The sequence below is a fragment of the Aquarana catesbeiana genome, linkage group LG07 (assembly GCF_042186555.1).
Source record: "Aquarana catesbeiana isolate 2022-GZ linkage group LG07, ASM4218655v1, whole genome shotgun sequence".
In the NCBI taxonomy this organism is placed as follows: domain Eukaryota; kingdom Metazoa; phylum Chordata; class Amphibia; order Anura; family Ranidae; genus Aquarana; species Aquarana catesbeiana.
Genome location: NC_133330.1, coordinates 186679360 through 186700626, shown reverse-complemented (window position 1 = coordinate 186700626; position 21267 = coordinate 186679360). Strand labels below are relative to the sequence as shown.

The window sequence follows — 21267 nt, the reverse complement described above, 5'->3', positions numbered from 1 at the left end:
ACGAGGAGGAGGAAAGCCCGGAGCCAGAAATGTCACGGTCCCGGAGGAGACAATTTAAGGCATCAAATATGTCCTTTGTGGAGATGGTGGAGATGGTCGACATGCTGAAGAGGGCCGACTATGACGGGAAGTATGGACCTTATCCCAACCCCAATGTCAGAAAGGCCAAGATCATGACTAAAGTTATGAAGAGTCTGCACCGTAATTTTGGGGTACGGCGATCCAAGGATCAACTCAGGAAGCAGTGGTCGGACCTCAAATTAAGGGCGCACGATCAGTATAGAAGGATCAGGAGAGTGCTTCAAAAAAGTAAGTAGTTGTCCTGTGTTCCTATTCGCTATTTTTATAACGTTTGTGCTGCTCCATGTGCTTTTCTTTACTGTTGTACAGTTTAAAATGGCAACTTTCATGTTCATGGACACATTATTCGTTTGTAGGAAACATTGTTCGTTCAGCCAATAAAACACCATGTTTTGTCCAGATGCATTTCAATACATTTTTTCTGGCCTACTTCTCTTAAAATAATTTTGGTGTCTAGATGCCACATGTGGGACACCAGAACACTCTTTTTATTAGGGGGCCCACACAGGTGCTCCAGTGTATAATATAGGGGTGTCTCCGTCTGTGAAGCTTGTACAAAATAGGTAAGTATTCAAGCTTGAGAAAGTGACAAAATATTTATTCATCTTGGAACTCTGCCAAAATAGACAATTGTACCCCACTTCCAAGCAATGTTTCATATTCCTATTTCTGCCATCACATATCGGTGTGCTAAGTATACCTATTTTTTTTTTTTTACATAGGGGAGAAAAGACTCGGAGGACACCACTCATCAGAGGAGACCACAGACCCCCCACCTCAGGAAGAAGGGGAAATCCCCCAAAGCCAAGCAGGAGGAGGAGGAGGGAGACGTGGTGGAAATTGTCACCACAACAGGTGAGTGTCTGCAACCACAGGCTCAGGTAAGAGATGGATGCCTGCATATTTATAATACATGGTGTGTTTTTTTTTCTATATTTTTAGGTGATTGTGATGTTGTGGATGAAGGTCATTTCACCAGTGAAAGTGCCCAGATCCTGATCAGGGAGATCATGAGGTCTAATAGGGACTTGGAAAACATCAAGCAAAACATCAGTGATGTTCAAAACAAAATGAAGAACATCATTGATGTATTAGGGAGAGTTTAAAACCCCTCGAAATCCCTAATTTTTTCTGCAATTTTTTCCAGAAAATGTTTTAAACATTTTTTGACATATTCTTGAAAAGCCAAATTTTGAAGATGCACGCAGTGTGTCAACATGTGCTCTCTGCCATCACGGGAGATCAATGTATGCGTTTTGTGGGCGCAACCCCTTCCTCAATAATAAAGTAGCTGAGAGGAAGGGGTTGCACCCACAAAACATGTCCCTTGATCCCCCATGATGGCAACTAGCACATGTTGACATTCGGCAATATGTGTGCATCTTCATAATTTGGCTTTTCAAGGGGTGACTTCACCCCATCTGAACGCAATATCAAACACAGTTTATAAATACTCATGTCTGATATTGCCTTCAATTTCTACAAAAGTTGAACTTTGTAAGTTCCAGATTTGTGTATATCTTGTTGGTTTTAAACATGCCTGTTTTACCTTAAAAGGACATTTCTACTTTTAATGTCACCTAAAAAATTGTTATACAACAAATATGTTGGTTTGTTTTAAAAACCTTTCATAAATGCACATGTGATTGTGATTTGATTACAAAGATTGAGATTCAACAATGTGGGGCTTCTTCTTTCAATGCTCAAAAGCATTTTTGTGTTGTAAAATTGGAGTTTTCAGTGACAATGGGTGTTAATTACTAAAAGCAAATCCACTTTGCACTACAAGTGCAGTTTCTGTGCAGTCTCAAGTGCACTTGTAGTGCAAAGTGTATTTTCCTTTAGTAAATAACACCCAACAGTGCTTTCTAATTAGACACAATCACGCCATTTTCAGCACTCCCAAAATTTCAGTCAGGGTCAGCTAAATAAAGACAAGCAGTAAATCAAACCAAACATTTGGTCAGTTTAAAATATTATTTTATTAAAAAAATGTCTCAGACATTGTCTGGCACATTGATGGCCCCCCTACCCGCAAAGTATTCCATGTATCTTAGATGGACCTCGCAGGCACTCTGGGGGGGGCAAGCCAGGATGGCCAGCTTCAAGCACCGTCAGGGTTGGTTCATTGAGATTAATAATTCCGGCTTCAGGCCCAACTGAGCCAGCATAGTTTACAGAATTTCTCCTTAAAAAGTTGTGGAGAACACAGCATGCCAGGATGATGTGATTGAGTTTATACTCCACCATGTGTATCGGTGTAAGAAATAGGCGGAACCGGCTGGCCATTATTCCAAACATGTTCTCCACCACTCTTCTGGCTCTGGGAAGCCGGTAATTAAAAACCCTCTGGTCCGGGGTGAGGGTCCTCATAGGGAATGGCTGCATAAGATGGTTCCCCAGCACAAACGCTTCAACCGCAACGAAGACGAATGGGAGTCCTTCCGCATTGTCTTCTGGAGGTGGCAAGTCCAAGCTGCCATTCTGGAGACGCCTGTAGAACTCCGTGTGGGCGATGACTCCACCATCTGACATCCGGCCATTCTTCCCCATGTCCACATACAGGAACTCGTAAGTAGCCGACACCACCGCCAACATCACAATACTATTGAACCCCTTGTAGTTGACGTGTTTCCCATCAATTGCCCCTCCGCAGTTAGGAAAGTCCCACCGCTGGGCAAAGTGGAAGGCCACAGTCTGCCATTCCTGTGGGTTGGATGGAAACTGTGGAGTCAAACAAGAAAAAAAAAATTAATCATTTTGCACATAACAATGGAAAGCAGATTAGACACAAACATTCTTGGCCAACATCAGTATAACATTTATTTTAGGGAGTATTTAAAGACAAAAGTATAAGGTCCACCTATCAGATCCCCCCCCCTCTCATGGGCCATTTAAAAAATTTATGGGGGGGGGGGATGCTTTGGACAGTTAACCCTCTTCACTTCATTGAAAGATAAATGCCTAAATAATGTGTATTACTTTGGCCAGCCCCTCTTTACTTTACACTATTGGCAGCCCACTGGACAGGTAAGAAGTGTCATAATACAAAGAGATAAATACACACTGTACACATTTTAGCACATTTTTACATTCTGCTATTACCTATCAAGATAATAATAGGATACAAAAACTTTAAACAGTACCATTTGAAAGTATTCAGGCAGGCCCTTGCACTACATGCTTTGGGGAATTCATCCATAAATCTGACCAGAAAAGAGGTGGGTATAGTGTGTATGGGTTTGGCAAAGTAGATAGAGGATTGTGGATAGATAGAGGATTGGTATCAGCTGAGTTAGCAGTTGGGGGGAGGGAGGGTTCCAAATGATTTTGGGACCCCCCCAAAAAAGCCTCTGGCACTCTGCCTGAATTTAAAGCACACATCACAATTTTCAACATTTTAGAGGGTATTTAGGGTAAAGCACTACTATGGAGCTGACAAAATACATTGTTAAGTGACTACACAAGGTAAATATAGGCCCAGGAGAGCATGCTGGGGAGGTAAGTGAAGGCAAATATGTATGAAGGACAAAAAAAAATTACATAAAAATCCAGCATGCATGAGGACAAAGGGGACATTCCCAGCATATTACAATCATGGTAATTAGGGAATGAGGAAAGAAATACAATATATTATCAAACATTAAATACAATAAAATGTGATGTTAAAGAATAAAAATCTTACCTTCATATATTCCTTCTGCAGGACCTGGATGATAGCAGAACAGGTCTCCGGGATAATGATCCCCAGAGCCTGGGGGGAGATACCTGTCGAGAACTTAAAGTCCTGCAGGCTTCTCCCCATCGCCAAGTACCATAGGGTGCTAAAATGCTAAGATGGCACAACCCCCCCCCAATGACCCCATTTTGGAAAATAGACACCCCAAGCTATTTGCTGAGAGGCATGGTGAGTCCATGGAATATTTTATATTTTGCCACAAGTTGCGGGAAAATGACAAACTTTTTTTTTTTTGTGCACAAAGTTGTCACTAAATGATATATTGCTCAAACATGCCATGGGCATATGTGGAATTACACCCCAAAAAACATTCTGCTGATTCTCCTGAGTACAGGGATATCACATGTGTGGGACTTCTTGGTAGCCTAGCCGTGTACGGGGCCCCGAAAACCAAGCACCGCCTTCAGGATTTCTAAGGGCGTAAATTTTTGATTTCACTCCTCACTACCTATCACAGTTTTGAAGGCCATAAAATGCTAAGATGGCACAACCCCCCCAAATGACCCCATTTTGGAAAGTAGACACCCCAAGCTATTTGCTGAGAGGCATGGTGAGTATTTTGCAGCTCTCATTTGTTTTTGAAAATGAAGAAAGAAGAGAAAAATGTATTTTTTTTTCTTTTTTCAATTTTCAAAACTTTGTGACAAAAAGTAAGATCTGCAAAATACTCACCATACCTCTCAGCAAATAGCTTGGGGTGTCTACTTTCCAAAACGGGGTCATTTGGGGGGGGGTTGTGCCATCTGGGCATTCCATGGCCTCGGAAACTGTGACTGGCAGTGAGGAGTGAAATCAAAAATTTACACCCTTAGAAACCCTGAAGGTGGTGCTTGGTTTTCGGGGTCCTGTACGCGGCTAGGCTCCCAAAAAGTCTCACACATGTGGTATCCCTGTACTCAGGAGAAGCAACAGAATGTATTTCGGGGTGTAATTTCACATATGCCCATGGCATGTTTGAGCAATATATCATTTAGTGACAACTTTGTGCAAAAGAAAAAAAAAATGTGTCTTTTTCCCGCAACTTGCGTCACAATATAAAATATTCCATGGACTCAACATGCCTCTCAGCAAATAGCTTGGGGTGTCTACTTTCCAAAATGGGGTCATTTGGGGGGGTTTTGAACTGTCCTGGCATTTTATGCACAACATTTAGAAGCTTATGTCACACATCACCCACTCTTTTAACCACTTGAAGACAAAGCCCTTTCTGACACTTTTTTTTTATTTTAATGCACTAAAACCCACTATATTGCCCAAATGTTTGATGAAATAAAAAAAATGATCTTAGGCCGAGTACATGGATACCAAACACGACATGCTTTAGAATTGCGCACAAACGTGCAGTGGCGACAAACTACATACATTTTTAAAAGCCTTTAAAAGCCTTTACAGGTTACCACTTTAGATTTACAGAGGAGGTCTACTGCTAAAATTACTTCCCTCGATCTGACCTTCACGGTGATACCTCACATGCATGGTGCAATTGCTGTTTACATTTGACGCCAGACCAATGCTTGCGTTCGCCTTTGCGCGAGAGCAGGGGGGAACAGGGGTGCTTTTTTTTTTTTATTTATTTATTTTTTTTGCTTTTTTATCTTATTTTTAAACTGTTTCTTTATTTTTTTTTTTAATCATTTTTATTGTTATCTCAGGGAATATAAATATCCCCTATGATAGCAATAGGTAGTGACAGGTACTCTTTTTTGAAAAAATTAGGTCTATTAGACCCTAGATCTCTCCTCTGCCCTCAAAGCATCTGACCACAACAAGATTGGTGTGATAAAATGCTTTCCCAATGGCACTGTTTACATCCTGTGAAATCTAAGTCATGAAATGCTCGTAGCTTCTGGTTTCTTGGCCATAGAGATGATTGGAGCCATTCTGGTCTCTGATCAGCTCCATGGTCAGCTGGCCGAATCACCGGCTGCATTCTCGGGTTCCCTGTTGGGACAGGAGAGCCAGAAAAAAACATGGAAGACGGTGGGGGGGACATACCCTCCCACTGCTTGTAAAAAGCAGTCTAGAGGCTAATTAGCCACCCGCTGGCTGAAAAGAATGATACTAAGATGATACCTAAACCTGCAGGCATCATTCTGGTATAACCACTCAAAGTTCAGCAACATACCAGTACATTGCTGGTCCTTGTTAGGCATATATTGTAATCTTTTTTTTCATGCAGCCTGTGGGCTGAACGAAAAAAAGAGATTGATCGGTGGGTATGCCCACCATTAGAATACCTCCCTTCATCCACCCACTTCTAATGATGGGCATACATGCACCATTTATATATGCCGAAGCATGGGGGTATCCACCCTAAAAGTTAGGAGCAAATTGCTCCTCCGCCCCTGCTACCCCCATGCTTCGGCATATATGCTCTTTTTTTAACTGTGGTGGTGAAATCACCTCCGACAGCGCTGGAGTCACGGCTTTATGTATCGTGGGTGCAAACGCTGTTGCTGTCAAGATAAATCCGTGCTGCAACTGAATGGCGTACCTGCTAAGCAAATGATGGTTAACAATAAAACAAAGTAACATTACAGTATAACAGTAAGACTTACCATACCTGCAAAGCAAATACAAAAAAAACCATAGTAGAAAATAAACATTTTTTTAACGCAACCTGTGCCTAAAATATATATATGCCGAAGCATGGGGGCATCCTCCCGCAAAAGGTAGGAGCAAATCACTCCTCCGCCACTGCTGCCCCCATGCTTCGGCATATATGCTGAAGTATGTAACTGTGGTGGTGAAATCACCTCCGACAGCGCTGGAGTCACGGCTTTATGTATCGTGGGAGTAACGCTGTTGCTGTAGCTGAATTGCGTACCTGAAAACAAAAAAATTGGTTAACAATAAAACACAGTAAACAGTAAAGTATAAAAAAAATGCATATCTGAAAAGCAAACATGATAAAACATAATAACAATAAAATATTACAGAATAGAATACAGTAAAAAAGAGCAGAACAAGAGAGAGAGAATAGAGAGAGAGAGAACAATAAAACGACAACTATTTTTGGGTTTTTTATTTTATATTTTTTTGTGTTTTTTTTTAACTTTTTTTTTTTTTTTACACTTTTTTTTGTAACTGTAACTTTTGTAACTGGTACCAGGTTCGGGTCTCTCAAAATGCAATGGCATCTTGGGAGACCCTGTGAAAGTGTGCCTAGTCTGTGCAGTGCTGGAACCCTACGCTAATACTCAACTAGTGTATGGTAGCATTCAAAACATTCACCAATGCAAAGACCAGGATTGTCAGGACAGGAGGGACAATAATAGCGGGTGTCATGCCTATATCCGTGCTTGCTGCAGACACAACATCTTCTTTGGGGGGCTCGTTGGGTAGGGGTACTCGGGAGGACATAAAGAAAATGCCTCTCATGCAGCCGACTTACTGCATTTGGTTGGGGAAGGTGAGGTGGAGCACCGTCTGTCAACAGAAGGGCTCTGACGATCTCTTCCTGGAATTTAAGGAAGGATCCAGTTCATCCTGAAGCTCTGTATAGCACATGAGCGTTCAGCAAAGCCAATTGAAATAAATAAACAGACACTTTCTTGTACCAGCGTCTGGCCTTACGGGCAACTAGGTATAGCGCCAACAACTGGTTGTTGAGGTCCACCCCTCCCATGTTAAGGTTATATTCATGGACAATGAGGGGTTTCTCCACAACACCAGTCGCCATAGTAATTTGGACCGTCGTGTCTGCATGAAGGGAGGTAAGAACAAAAACATTCTTATTATCCCTCCACTTCATAGTGAGCAAGTTATTACACTTCAAGCAGGCTCTCTCCCCCAGCCTAAGACAGGAATCTCCAAGCCGCTGGGGAAAGCCGCGGCGATTAGGTCGCATGGTGCCACATGCTCCAATCTGATGATCAAACAGGTGACTAAAAAGTGGCACGCTCGTGTAATAATTTTCCACGTACAAGTGGTACCCCTTTCCGAATAAGGGTGACACCAAGTCCCACACAATCTTGCCAGTGCTTCCTATGTAGTCAGGGCAGTTTGTCGGCTCTATGTGACTATCTTTGCCCTCGTAAACAATAAAACTACATGTATAGCCTATGGCCCTGTCACAGAGCTTATACATCTTGACCCCATATTTGGCACGTTGGGAAGGTACTGTTTTAATCACAAGCGGCCAGAAAACCTAATCAGGGACTCATCAACGCAGACAACTTGATGGGGCGTAAACAAGTCTGAAAAACGTTGGTTGAAGTGGTTTACGAGGGGCCGAATTTTGTAGAGCCGATCGTATCCAGGGTCTCCACGAGGACGACAGAGTTCATTGTTGTTAAAGTGCATGAACCGCAAAATCTGCTCGTATTGTGCCCTGGTCATGGAGGCAAAGAACAAGGGTATATGGTGAATTGGGTCAGTGGACCAATATGACCGCAACTCACTCTTTTTAGTTATGCCCATGTTGAGGGAAAGGCCCAGAAAGATCTTAAATTCGGAAACCGTAATTGGTTTCCAATCTCTTCCAAGGGAGGACTGTGGAATAGTGGCGATGTGTTGACCAGCGTACAAATTGCTTTGGTCCACAATAGATCTATAGAGATCTTCGGTGAAAAACAGCGAATAAAAATCAAGTGACGTAAAATCAACTGTTTCCACCTGAATGCCGGGTTGGCTAGTGAATGGGGGAAGTACGGGTGCTGCAGAAGTGGTGGTTCCCAATTAGGATTGGCGAATGCAGCAGGAAGGGCACTATGGGCACAACGGGCCTGTGTTCATCTTCTTGGTGGCAGCGGGACACTACTTGTGCTTGCCACCTCACCAGGTTGAACTGCACTTATGGGACTCGCCACGTCACCAAGTGTTACTGCAGTGCTGGATTGACTATGACCAGGGTGTACTAGGCCACTGGTGCTTGCCAGTTCACCAGAAGGAATAGCGGTGCTAGTACTGCTCTGCTCCATACGAGGGACCTGCGATTCTTGCACCTCAACAACAGCAGAAGAAGATCGCGGTCTGGTACGCCTTGGCAGGGACTACAAATCTGTCATCAGAGCTATCTGTCATGGAGCCGCTGTCCTCTACAGGATCGTATTCTGTAAAAAGAAATGTACTGTATCGGTTAACCAGCCAATTCAACAACTGAGGCTAGTTAAACGAGTAAAGTACATCAAAGCGATCTTAGAAAGCCAGTCAGGTTTGCACCATTGTACCTTTGCCACCTTCTAAGTCTCCTCACTCAAACATAAGCTGCCAATTCTACCATGTATTTATTCAAATATTTGCCTAAAGTTCCACTTTATTATTTGGCACACTGGAACCAAATGGTTCTATTTATAACATATTTCCCATGCTCCTCAGCTTCATCTAATGCCGCGTACACACGAGCGGACTTTACGGCGGACTTTTCGTCGGACTTTGTTGGCTCCTTGAGCCGGACTTAAAAATGGACGGACTTGGCCACACACGCTCATTGCAAAAGTCCGCTGGTTTTGAACGCGGTGACGTATAGCACGTACGACGGGACTAGAAAAAGGAAGTCCAAGCCCCACTCCGGCACCCTTTGGGCTCCTTCTGCTAATCTCGTGTTTATCTCGTGTTAGTAGAAGTTTGGTTAGAGACGATTCGCGCTTTTCACACTTCAGCTTATTTCGTTCGTTTTCTGCGGTTCAGTTTGTGCTTGTGAGGTTTGTATCTGCTTTTCAGTGCGTGTTGGTCAGTTCGTAACCTGCCTTGCAGGCCGTTCTGGTCCGCTCGTTCCTGATTTTCAGGTCGTTCTTCATAGGCCTTGCTGTTCTTCAGTGCGTTTGTTATAAGTTTGTTTGTTTGAGCAGCCGACCGTTTTGAAGCCATGTCGAGTGGACGTTCTCGTTCTCGAGTTCGTGCTGTGTGGGGACTTGGTGTTGGGGTTAATACTTTGACCCGAGTCCAGTCCATGAACAGGGTGAGGAGGAGTTCATGGACCAAGAATTGGTTGCGCCAGCGTGACCAGTTCTCTCATATGCCTTTGCTCCGTGAGCTCCGTGAGAATAATCCTGAGGATTTCAGGAATTTTCTCAGGATGACGGACCCCGTCTTTGAGCGTCTGCTGGCTATGCTGACCCCCTATATCAGCAGGCAGGATACCTGCATGAGGCAAGCCATCAGTGCGGAGCAGAGGCTAGTTGCCACGTTACGTTACTTGGCGACAGGGAGAAGTCTTCAGGACTTAAAGTTCTCGACAGGCATCTCCCCCCAGGCTCTGGGGATCATAATCCCAGAGACCTGTTCTGCTATTATTCAGGTCCTGCAGAAGGAATATATGAAGGTAAGTTTTATCCTTTAACATTACATGATATGTATTAACTGTTTTTAGATGTATTGTAGAACTGTCCTCTTTACCTAATTGCCATGCTTTCAATCTGCTGTGAATGTCCCCTTTATCTTCGTGCATGCCTATTTTAATAATTTATTGCCCTACATGCATAATTTCTTTCATTAACCTCCCCACCATGCAATGCTGGGTCCATTTTTTTCTCTAGCCTATAGTCCATTGAACAATGTATATTGTCTGCTCCATTGTCTTGTTTGCCCCTCCCCCACCCCACAAATGTTTGAGCCAGTCAGGTGTGTTTGTTAACCTAATTAGAACCCCTCCCCCACCCCACAAATGTTTGAGCCAGTCAGGTGTGTTTGTTAACCTAATTAGAACCCCCACCCCACAAATGTTTGAGCCAGTCAGGTGTGTTTGTTAACCTAATTAGAACCCCTCCCCCACCCCACAAATGTTTGAGCCAGTCAGGTGTGTTTGTTAACCTAATTAGAACCCCCACCCCACAAATGTTTGAGCCAGTCAGGTGTGTTTGTTAACCTAATTAGAACCCCTCCCCCACCCCACAAATGTTTGAGCCAGTCAGGTGTGTTTGTTAACCTAATTAGAACCCCTCCCCCCACATTCAAATGTATCAATGGGCCATCATAGGGGGTGAGTAATCTTATAAGTGTGCCTTATGTTTTTCCACATTTCAATTACAAACACACATATTCATAATATTTGACTGCTGTTGTTTACTAATGTTTTGGTGTAATCTGATATACAATTTTTTTATTAAAGTCCTTATCTTATTTTTTTTTGCACTCCACAGTTTCCTTCAAGTCCACAGGAATGGCAGACTGTGGCCTCCCAGTTCGCTGAGCGTTGGGACTTTCCCAACTGTGTAGGGGCGATTGACGGGAAGCACGTCCGGATTGTGCCACCACCGCATTCGGGGTCTTATTTCTTTAACTACAAGGGGTTCCATAGTGTAGTTTTGATGGCGGTGGTCTCGGCACATTTGGAGTTTATGTTTGTGGATGTGGGTAAGAACGGCCGGATGTCTGACGGAGGAGTCTTTGCACAGACCGAGCTGTGCCATCGTCTCCAGACCGGTGGCCTGGAATTGCCACCTGATGACGATAATGTGGATGGACTCCCCTCAGTTTTTATTGCTGATGAAGCATTTGCTCTCTGTGAGAACTTGATGAGGCCGTTCCCCCAAAGGACACTCACCCCTGAGAGGAGGGTATTTAATTATCGGCTGGCCAGAGCAAGAAGGGTTGTGGAGAATGCCTTTGGTATTCTGGCCAGCCGGTTCCGTATCTTCCTTACGGCTATTAATTTGGCGGACTATAAAATCAACCACGTCATCCTTGCTTGCTGCATTTTACATAACTTTTTAAGGAGACATTCAGCTACATATCTATCCTCTGTTGGGCCTGAGGCCAGACTGGAAGAGGCTAGCACTTTCACAGGCCTAGAAATTGGCCGTATTGGCTTGGCCCCCCGAACCGCACGTCAAGTGCGTGACCGTTATGTGAATTATTTTAATGGTCGGGGGGCCATTGCTATTCAGCAACAGCTGTAAGTTTGTTTAAAAAATAAAAAAGAAAATTGGTTTATCTAAATATCTTGTTTTTATTGTTGTTTACCTTTAAGTTATGTCTGTCTCCTAGTGCACTTGTAGTAGTGTCAAGTGCATTTAGCTTTAGTTAATCAGGCCCACAAAAACAAACCCCAAATTTTGACTTCAAGAAACAGCCACACACATTGTATAGGGTAAAAAATTTTACTTGGTGCACATTGAAAGGTGCATTTTTTACCATATTTTTTATTTTTTTTTGTTCTTTTTTTTTTTTCAAAAATATTTTACGTTGTGTAAAAAAATTATCTTTTACTAAATTATTCAAGCCATTTTTTCACAAATTTATAGAACTTTATCTAACAAGATTTACATACACAACAGTGTTTTTAGAAACAAAACTTACAATAAATGAACTTACAAAGTTCAATATTTCTAGAACGGTGCATGTAATGTCACCCTTGCAGAAATTTGTCATTTATAAGATGCTCAAAATTGAGCTTTACTAAAGGGTCAAGTCAACATGTGCTATCTCCTATCATGGGAGAGCAATGTACGTGTTTTGTGTGTGCAATCCCATTTTTGGTTCCTCTCACCACCAAAGATTTTTCAGGATGAAGGGTTTGCAAACACAAAACAAGTACATTGATAACCCATGATGGAAGATAGCACATGATGACACACCGTGTGCATCACACATAGTAAATTTGGTTATACCCCCAAAATTGTAAAAAAATTTTTAATAACAAAAAAACTTCCCAAGGAAATGAAGAACATGATTGATGTTTTTAGGCCAAACGTGATTATATTCGGCCCAAAACATCAATCATGTTCTTCATTTCCTGTTGCATGGAGTCCAGGCGAAGTTTCATGCTGTGAATTTGTTCACGCATTTGATCTATGTGGCCATTCCACAGCATAATCTGGCCAATTAATCTTTGCGCACTGTCTGTGGTGAAGTGCTCTGCCGCTTGGCCTTCCACAACCAGAAACTCACCTAAAACGAGTGAATAAAAACAAGGTTTACAATATGCACGCCAAAATACAGTAACTCAAGCTGGGGTGTCAGTCACTCACTTGGTGGGCTTGAAACCTCGCACACTTCCTCCACCTCTCCTTCCTCAAGGTCGTCGGGTGGGCGTGGTCTTGGGCTGGGGCTTGGGGTAGGTTCGGCCTCAGGCTGGTGACTTGGGGGGGTCCTGAGATCCTTGGACTGTTGTCTGAGTCTTTTCTCCCCTATGAGATTTGAAAAAAAGGTATAGTTAAAACACACTGATCTTTTTGGTTTTAATAAATAAAGTAAAACGTTGGTTAAGATTTTTTGCCAATTTTGCATCATAATAAATGTTGTTGACAGGATGAACATTACCTATGAACAACAATTATAAAGAATGCTTATTTTCGGGCAAGTTTCACAGATGCTGACACCTCAATGATCTCCTATGTGTATTACCCCTCAAAAATTTAGTGATGGTCACATAGTACACTAGAAAATGCATTTCCTGCGCAAAATGCGTGGGAATGCTGAATAGCTAAATTGCTAAAATGACCGCCATCAAAACTGCCCCATCATATTCCTCGATTATAAATCAGTACATGGTGTGTCTGTCCCCTCCCCCCGGGCTCTGTAATCAGAGCTGAGATGCTCCAGCCACCTCCCCCCCTGTGTATAACAGAAGCTTTGGTAACCATGGCAACAAAACACACACAGTACACTCTGATTAATGTCTAAAATTTCACGAAATGACCTCTAAACAAAAAGATTTTTATCCAAAAATTACAAAAATATCAAACTGAAAGGATATAGCCAGATAGCTGAATATTTATTGAAAATTGTAAAGTTTGTTTGGTGTCTCTAGGTGAAAGTATGAAGGAGCTGAAACTTTTGGGAGCGGAAGAAGAATTTAAGGATTTCAAGCATGCTCCCATTGAATTCAATGTTTAAACAAGTGAAAAAAACCTTAATATTTAAAAACGTATAAATGGTAGTAAAAAAGTTGAAAAAGACCACACATCAGCTAAAAGAGACGAACATTTTAATAGTTGAATGGTTTTAATAGCTGAAAGTATGCAGAAGTTACGCAGAGCCAAAAAACGTACGGAATAAAATTAAAAGTAAATTTAAAAATAAATAAAATCGAAGAACAATAGTGGGACTGCTAAATCATTCCCACTAACTATAGTGCTCGTGAGTCCAGATGTGGAAACAGCTGCTGTGTCCTGTCCCTACATTACACTGAATCATTTTTGAGGAAGCATTATATTTTCAAACACATCTACACCACATCAACTCATTGTGGGAATTCGACAAATTATCAAGCCATAAATGTATGTCCAACACTGTCCCATCGTATTTGGCGAAAAAATAACGTCACTTTATAAAGTATCATATCTATTCCAAAGAACGGTATTTACGAACGATGCAGAAAAACCGCCAAAAATAAGGATCAGCATGCAAGTTCTGTATCTCAATAGTAAAACACAAGTACTTACTTTTTTTAAGCAGCTTCTTTATTCGCCAATATTGGTCTGGCTCCCGACTTTTTATGTCAGACCACCGCTTCCGCAATTGTTCTTTCGAACGTTTTGTCCCAAATTTCCCTTCAAGAGCGGTGACAATTGAGGACATTATTTTGTCCTTTCTCAGATTGGGTCGTGTGTACGGTCCTTTTTTGCCATCGTAGTCCTCCCTTCTCAATATGGACACCATCTCCACCATCTCTTCAAAAGACATGTTGGTGGCCTTATATCTCCTCCGGGATGTGGATGTTTGGGGCTCCGGGCTTTCCTCCGCGCTACTTTCACTTAATCGCTCCGCCATCTTTTGCTATCTACTCCCACTGCGCAACGAAGAGTGAAGGGGCGGGGCCAAATCGTACTTACGAACGTCAGGGGCGGGCGACGCAGGCGGAGCATGACACATGCGCAGTGTATATCAAGCTATTATGATGGCCTACGTATGTCCGTGCGGAAGTAGCGACCGTCACAAACGAAGGTAAGATTAAAGAGTGTGTGTGTGTGTGTGTGTGTGTGTGTGTGTGTGTGTGTGTCCCCTAGATTACAACACAAACTAATCCTGAGATTTGGGCCTGACATTTAAGTTTTGATCTTGTGTCTTGTCTTCCAGAAAAAATGAATCCCTTTAAAGAGGAAGAATTTTTGTGCCATTTTATTGAGCTCTATGAGGACAAGAAAAACCTGTGGGAGGTCAAACACCCCCTATATTATAATCGGGATGTTAGGAAGGCAACACTGGGCACACTTTTAGAGTTTGTGAAGACTCGACTCCCCCAGGCAGACCTCAAGTTTGTGGACAGGAAAATAGGTATCTTGCGTAACATGTATAAGCGGGAACACAGAAAAATCCAGGAGTCGCTCAGATCCGGGGCAGCAGCTGACCAAGTATATGTACCCAAGTTGTGGTATTACCACAAACTGCGATTCCTGGATGAGCAGACCGAAGCCAGGCAATCACTTTCCACCCTTCCCCCCACCCTTCCCTCCAGCCTTCCCTCCACTCTTCCCTCCAGCCTTCCATCCACTCTTCCCTCCAGCCTTCCATCCACCTCCACCCCAGCTGAGGAGTCCCAGGATGAACTGGGCCTTTTCACCATTGATGAAGTGGATGCGCCCAGCTTCAGCCAGGTATACTTTTTTTTTTAGATTTGGGGATTGTGTAAATGTTATTAATGATGTTAAGGTGTTAATTTTGAAAGTGCTTCCTAAAAAATCACTTCTGCACAAAGAGTAATATGTAGATACATCACTAGACAGTAGTGGCCAAATATATACGTAACCTCAGATCTTGTTGATCATCTGAAATAATGGTGTGGTCAAATAGATAGCCTTTACTATTTTGTGTAATTATATTTGAAAGTTAGGAGCTAAAAATTGTGTGTGATTGCATAACAGAAAATTACAACTATGTCCCTTTTTTTACACAGGATGACCTCAGCCAGGAGGAGGCCTTGCCCAGTGGGAGAGAGGAGGAGGCCTTGCCCAGTGGGAGAGAGGAGGAGGCCTTGCCCAGTGGGAGAGAGGAGGAGGCTGTGGCTGGGCCAAGTAGAAGCCGCACAGAGTGTCAGGTGCCTCCCCTCCGCATTCTCCACAAAAGGCCCAGTAGAATGACACCAACAGAGCAGGAATCCCTAGACCTCATACGGGAAGCAAGCCGGATCCTGAGCAAACCACCCAATGCAGAGGAGGCGTATGGCACCTATATAGCCAGCAGATTACTGGAGTTGGAAAAGGGCCAACGCCTCCTCTGTGAGGGTCTAATTTTCCAGGCTTACCAGAAGGGCTTGAGAGGGGAGCTTACTACTACAACCTATCTAGCAGATGAAGCCAATCCTCCTCCTCCTCCTCCTCCTCCTCCTGCCCCAAGTACACCACCAGAGGCACAACCTCCGAGGAAGGCTGCAGAGAAGCGTGGAGGGAAGGCTGCAGAGAAGCGTGGAGGGAAGGCTGCAGAGAAGCATGGAGGGAAGGCTGCAGAGAAGCGTGGAGGGAAGGCTCCACAGAAGAGTCGAAAGTGATTGCCTGGTTTCTGTCGGTCTGACTGTGCTCCCTGTGCTCCCTATAGTCGCAAGATACCTATTTTCTTGTCCTCAAACTTGATGTGTGTCCTGGGGGACGAAAGGCTTCCCAGATTCTAAAAGTGTGTCCAGTGTTGCCTTCCTAATTTTTGTGGGAATAAAATAAATACATTTTGGTTTACCTTACATTCTTGCCTATGTCTTTTGATTAAAAAACGCCATTTTGTTTGGGAGTAGGCAGGTACAGGTCGAAAAGACTATGGGGTTGATTTGAGAAAAGCAAATAGTCTGTGCACTTTGCAGAGGGCAGTTGCCCTCTGCAAGTGCAATTGCTCCAGAGCATCAGAAATTATTTAAAAGCTTGACTTTGCAAAGAGTACCCAATCCTGTGCAAGTAAAAGAAAAAAAAAAATCTATTTTAAAATTTTAAAGTTATGGAGATCTGGCTGTTACAAAATATTATATTAGTCATGGCAGGAGGATAAATCATGAAGAAAGAAGTTTGTGAGAACTCTGTGTGAATATAAAGCAGAAAAACAACTTCATTCCTCTCGCATTATCGATTCTAAAAAAAGGCTGTATTAAAAGACGACAGAAGAGGAATGTGCTAGCTTCAAGACGAAGGCTAGTTTTACCAGACCGAGCGCTTCCGTCTTGTAATTGCTTCAGAGCATGCGTCAGTTTGAGTTCGTCGGACTAGCACACAGACGATCGGTTTGTCCGCTAGAAAGAAGAGTCCGTCGGATAAATTTAAAACAAGTTTCAAATCTAATTCCGTCCAACTTTTGAGAAAACAAAGTCCGCTGGAGCCCACACACATCGAATTGTCCGACGAAATCCAGTCCGCCGGGCAAAGTCCGCCGTAAAGTCCGCTCGTGTGTACGCGGCATAATAGTCAAAATACAATATTGCATTGCATAATCTTGACCTCAAAAAACGAAAAACAAAGAACGTATCTTTTTGTGTCAAGTGGCAAAAAAGAAATGTTTTGACGTTTTCAGAGGGTGAATGGCTTTGCGAATAGATTATAAATAGACCTCATGGTTTAACCCAAATAAGAAAGGCTATGGCAACAAAACCAAACATGAACTTTGTAAACTCTTCCAACTTGTATACTCACAAAACACCACATCTGAGAAAACACGTCTGCATGCATTCAATTCTGCAAAAGTGTCCACAATGTGGTTTAGATCTAGCCATTTTGCTCTAGCATTTTCAATGCTTAGGATAGCAAGCCCAGAAAGCCTTTGCTCAGACATAGTGCTTCTGAGATAATTCTTTATTAGTTTTAGTTTTGAGAAGGATTTTTTTGCTGAGGCCACAGTCACAGGTAGTGTTAGGAATAAAAGCAACGCTATGCACACATCTGGCAGATTTGATGAAAGATACTAAACTAAGAGCAAACATGCAAGATTCTTCACAGAGGACAATTTCTGAATGTCCTCTTTAAGTGCTGATCTAAAACTTAGAAGCTGACCAGCGAAAGTCAATGAGAGGTCTTTTTCATACTTTTGTTGCAGATTTGATGCAGCTTTAAACAAATCATCATCCAATGCGGATGCTAGAACTGCAGGTTGAATTACTTAAAACTGCTGAACAACTTGATTAAGTCCCTGGAACCTGTTTGACAACTAGTTTACTATTATGTCTAAGCACCTATAGAAAACATTGATTTTGAAACATTCAAGGTCCTCTAATCTCTCATCAACACACAATTCAACAAAATGCTTGCTGACAGTGCAAATTCGTTTTGCTTCAAATCTGGGGGTAATATTCCAATTTTGTGCAAGCAATACTGCATTATTTCTGGCTTCCCCAAAACTGCTTCTGAAATTGGATAGCTCATCCAAGGCTGTCTTAATTAAATGAGAAGCTTTGGACAAGTCCATGCTCTCTGACTGGAAGAGTTTAGACAGAGAATTTATGCTTGAGAATATTTTGGTTTGTAGAACAATTATAAATATAGATTGGAAGAACTCTTTTTTCAGCCCCATTGCCTCTTCTCTTTCACTTTTTTTGGTAGCTACAAGGCTTATTTTTGATAGCGCTTTAAGTACATCTGCAAAACGAAAACGCAAGGCAAGCAGCGACTCATAGCGAGATGACCAGCGTGTGGGACACAACAGAGTAACAGAGGATTCACTGGTAAATGAAGACAAGATCTCCCACCGCTTTCCACTGTCCCCCAAAAAATTGTGTAAATGTTGAACCACACCTATGAAGTTTGAGACCTCTCTGCCACAGCATCTTGGAGGACCAAATTAAGATTGTGTGTTGCACAATGAACATAAAGTGCATTTTGCTCTCTCTGCAAAATTCGAGTCTGCACACCAGAATACATTCCAATCATTGTGGCAGCACCATCATAGCCCTGACCAGGGCACTTATCCAGAGAAATTCCTTTATCATCAATAAATGCAAGTATTTCTTTTTCTATACTTGCAGCACTTTGGTCATGAATAGCATTAAATCCAAGAAGTGCCTTATGTATGTTCATTTGTTTTACTCTTTTATTTGGATCTCTTTCAATAGTAACATATCAGAGCACCTGGCTCATTTGATCACATTTAGAGATATCCTGAGTAGTATCTATAATCAACGAGTAAAACTGCGTTTTGCACTTCAGACAAAATGTCATTCAGAACTTGCTTTGACAAAATATCTATGACTTCATTTTGAATTTTTGGACTAAGGTATTTGACTTTTCCCTGTGGTAACTGTAGAAATTGCTTTAATATGGTATCATACTCAGCTAGCAGCTCAATTATTGCCAGAAAGTTTCCATTGTTGACTTCTCCTATTTTTTTTCTGTGGCCACGGAAGGCCATGTTATTAATAGTCATAGTCAAGGTGACAAGGTACTGTCACCAAATAACCAGCATGGTTCACAGTATGCAACATTCAATTTAGGACAATAACAGAGCCAGGTAATGGGTAGTTTAAGTCCTGTTTTTGTTGTTTGTTTTTGTTGTTTTTTCATAATATTTTACTGAAAAAACACCTCTGTTACTCACCATTGTCTCTCTTAAATGGCCCTGTAGGTCTGCAAGGACCATTTGTAATTATAAATCTCTTCACATGTACATCTGTAATTGTAATTGGAAAGTTTGCCCTGTCTGTGACATATTTTGTAGATGCAATGTCAGTTAGCACAGCTATGTCACTACCAGTCAAGTGAACATCGGCTGCTGCAAATGGCCCAGTTTCTGGATAGTCTTTTTCAATATTGTCCTCAGTAACACCACCTAACTCCTGGCTTGTACTTGGTTCATTCAGGGGAAACTGGTTAAGTAGCAATTGCTCCTGTACTGGCATGTCAGTAATTGTGGGGTCGAGGCTTTCTGGGCTTGCCTCAGCAACTTTTTCTGCAACATGGTCTGCTGTAGAGCTCTGACCAACATTGGGCACATAAAAAAATGTGTGATTTTTGGAAATTTCTCAGTTTTTTAGGTGTCTTCCCTTTTCTTTTTATGCTTGTGAACGCCACTTTGATGATGGTAACTGGACATTATGGTTGAAACTGAAAAATACAGTACAAGGAAAGATCCTTACTGCTCAATTACATAGTTAACAACAAAACAAAAACACTGCCAATAAAATCCACAGGTTATATTCAGTACGTTATAGTGTAAGTAAAGTCAAAAAAGTTTTTTTCAAGTTTTGCTTAGATTAGGGAAGGATAAGGACTTCAGGTTTGTACGTCAATCCAGGCTCCATTCAAATAATTTCCCGGCACTTCCCGTCTGTAAATTTTTTTTCAGCAGGGCAGAAAGTGATGTTCAATCTCTCTAAAGAAGCCTCAGAATTCTGCACCCTTGAACCTGACATTGCCCCCGCTCTCTTTGTGCCAAAATTATCCTAATGAAAAAATATAGCAAACATTTTCTTCACAAAAATTGCAAAACAGTGCAAAACAGATGACAGTCTCCCACTCCCTTCCTACCTCCTGTCCAGATTCCAGAGCCTCCTCATGTGCCGAAAACGATGTCCCTTCACAGGCGCGCTCAAGCGTTCTGCCCCTGATCACTGATGAATGAATGTACTGCCAGTGGTCAGCCATTAATGCATTAGTGACCAGTGGCAGTACATGAATTAATTCATCATTGACTATGACCAGCAGTGGCAGTACATTAATTCATTAGTGACCAAGACCAGCAGTCGAGACCAGCAGTAGCAGTACATTCATTCATCAGTGACCATGATCAGCAGTGGCAGTACATTCTTTCATTATCAGTGACCATGACCAGCAGTGGCAGTACATTAATTCATCATCAGTGATTATGACCAGCAGTGGCAGTACATTAATTCATCAGTGACCAAGACCAGTAGTGGCAGTAGATTAATACATCAGTGACTGTGAACAGTAAATTAATTAATCAGTGACTGTGACCACCAGTAAATTCATTCATCAGTGATCGTGACCAGTAAATTCATTAATCAGTGACCGTGACCAGTAAATTCATTCATCAGTGATCGTGACTAGTAAATTCATTCATCAGTGACCATGAATAGTAAATTCATTCATCAGTGACTGTGACCACCAGTAAATTCATTCATCAGTGACTGTGACTAGTAAATTCATTCATCAGTGACCGTGACCAGCAAAATCATTCATCAGTGACCGTGACTAGTAAAATCATTCATCAGTGACCGTGACCAGTAAAATCATTCATCAGTGACCGTGACTAGTAAATTCATTCATCAGTGACCGTGACTAGTAAATTCATTCATCAGTGACCGTGACCAGTAAAATCATTCATCAGTGACTGTGACTAGTAAATTCATTCATCAGTGACTGTCACCAGTAAAATCATTAATCAGTGACCATGACTAGTAAATTCATTCATCAGTGACTGTGACCAGTTGCAGTACATTAATACAGCAGTTACTTTGACCAGTGCAGCCTGCAGGACATTAATACATCAGTTACTATGACCAGTGCAGGACATTTACCCCCCTCCCCGTCATGCTGCATATTAGAAAAATCACAGACAGTCACAGTTCATAATCTTCAGACTGCAGTCAGATGGCTGCATCCTGTATGGCATCACTGCATCAGCTTAATTTAGCTTAGTGC

General features: G+C 42.2%; 2 protein-coding genes across 4 annotated transcripts in view; one reads left to right on the top strand and one right to left on the bottom strand.

The window, feature by feature from the left end:
- Nucleotides 1-21267, top strand: part of LOC141103379 (potassium channel subfamily T member 2) — a 2416326-nt gene that overhangs the window by 29955 nt on the left and 2365104 nt on the right. The gene's annotated exons all lie outside the window — the stretch shown is intronic.
- On the bottom strand, nucleotides 10656-14569 carry LOC141102505 (uncharacterized). Its single transcript, XM_073591441.1, has 3 exons — nucleotides 14149-14569; nucleotides 12733-12891; nucleotides 10656-12652 (listed from the first exon to the last, which is right to left on the bottom strand). Exons 1-3 carry the CDS (start codon nucleotides 14474-14476, stop codon nucleotides 12459-12461), a joined length of 681 nt encoding a protein of 226 aa, XP_073447542.1. The 5' UTR covers nucleotides 14477-14569; the 3' UTR covers nucleotides 10656-12458.

Excerpts from the sequence above, each read along its gene's own strand:
- LOC141102505 (XM_073591441.1), bottom strand. The coding sequence starts at position 14,476 with ATGGCGGAGCGATTAAGTGAAAGTAGCGCGGAGGAAAGCCCGGAGCCC. Across the intron at positions 12,892-14,148 it reads AAAGAAGCTGCTTAAAAAAA|GGGAGAAAAGACTCAGACAA; the intron begins GTAAGTACTTGT and ends CAAATCTCATAG. Across the intron at positions 12,653-12,732 it reads CGAGGTTTCAAGCCCACCAA|GTGAGTTTCTGGTTGTGGAA; the intron begins GTGAGTGACTGA and ends CACTCGTTTTAG.